Source organism: Apaloderma vittatum, unplaced genomic scaffold, assembly GCF_000703405.1.
Source record: "Apaloderma vittatum isolate BGI_N311 unplaced genomic scaffold, ASM70340v1 scaffold39040, whole genome shotgun sequence".
In the NCBI taxonomy this organism is placed as follows: Eukaryota; Metazoa; Chordata; class Aves; order Trogoniformes; family Trogonidae; genus Apaloderma; species Apaloderma vittatum.
Window position 1 is genome coordinate 11827 of NW_009693615.1, and position 1262 is coordinate 13088.

A 1262-nucleotide genomic window follows, 5' to 3' on the forward strand; every position below is an offset into this window, starting at 1 on the left:
ATTGACTGTCCTTGCAAGGCCTTCCTGGAGAAACCAGAATTTGTCATTTAAAAAAATACAATTTTTTTTAAAAAAAAAAAAGTCAGAAAAATTACCATGTACTTCCAAACTTGAAAGCACTTCTCTCAGTTTGGTACCAATTCACAAATGCCCTCTTTGGCCAAGAGGGGAGAAGACAAATCCTGCCTCTGCTATGGCAAAGTCTGGCCAGTGAGTTCCACAAAAGAGCTGGGCAGTCTTGGAGTAAACAAAATCAAGGGGAGGTCATGTTTGCCTGGTGTCTCTGTTCCAAAGGTAGATTACCACTTGTGGTTACCTGTCTTTCGAGGTGAGAAGGCTTTCTCTGGCTCAAAGGACGGACCAAATGTTCCTGTGCTGTATTCTTAATACTGTCATCTGAACTGCCGCAGCCTTGAGAGACAGGTTAGATTTGCTCCAATGTGCACTGAACAAAACAGGAAAAGCAGCATGATGGGAAGAGGAACAGGACAGGCAGATGACTGCCTGTTGAATTCTGTCTCGAATTTAAATTGTAAGTGCTATCAACATATTTGAGAAGGATATTTAGTTTAGGATTCCTCAACTTCACATCAAAAACTGCTTTCCAATTTGTTTCCCTCTCGGATCTCCAACTAATGAACCATCACCTTCAAACTTCTGTCACTACAACATTAAATTAAACCCCCTTAGAAACAGCTTAAGGTGGAGGGAATCCAGAAACGTATTTGGCACGGGGCCACAGTGGTGAGGAAACAATGCCCTATGGAGCCATCCTACGCAACGTGTTTTAACCTTTGCAAGTCTGAAATTTCAGGTGTTTGATAACCCCTGGATCTGAGACAGCACATAGGAGGAGAGCAGCAAGTCCTGCAGACAGAATAGGGTGAGGGAGGAGGGAGGCAGCTAACTGGCTCTTCGCAGTTCTATCCAGACTCTCCTCTCATCTTCATGCACACAAAATATAATAAAAACTAATAAGAATAAAAACTAAGCCCATGATGTACAAAAATGTGTCAATAGGGGGGAGGAGGAAGGTGTCAGTTACTCAGTTCTGTGTGTCTCACCACCTTCATTAGCTTATAAATTATGGTCCTCTCCATCACTTCCTTCGGGGAGGAGGGACGATTCTTCTGCAGCCAATCAGCTGGGATGGGTTTTGGTTTAAGCTGCTCTGGATCTTTTGGATAAGAATGAAGGGAAGGGGAGGAATTCCTCAGAGGGAGGAGTAAGAAATTCAGCAGCCACTGGCAGGGGGCGCAAAA

The 1262-nt window shown here is 43.8% G+C and overlaps 1 protein-coding gene across 1 annotated transcript in view; it reads right to left on the minus strand.

Moving 5' to 3' along the window:
- Window positions 1-810: 810 nt before the first annotated feature.
- Window positions 811-1262, minus strand: part of GTPBP1 (GTP binding protein 1) — a 12317-nt gene continuing 11865 nt past the window's right edge. The window contains exon 12 of the mRNA XM_009879375.1: window positions 811-867. Within this exon, the coding sequence (XP_009877677.1) occupies window positions 811-867 (57 nt within the window). The remainder of the gene's footprint in view (window positions 868-1262) is intronic.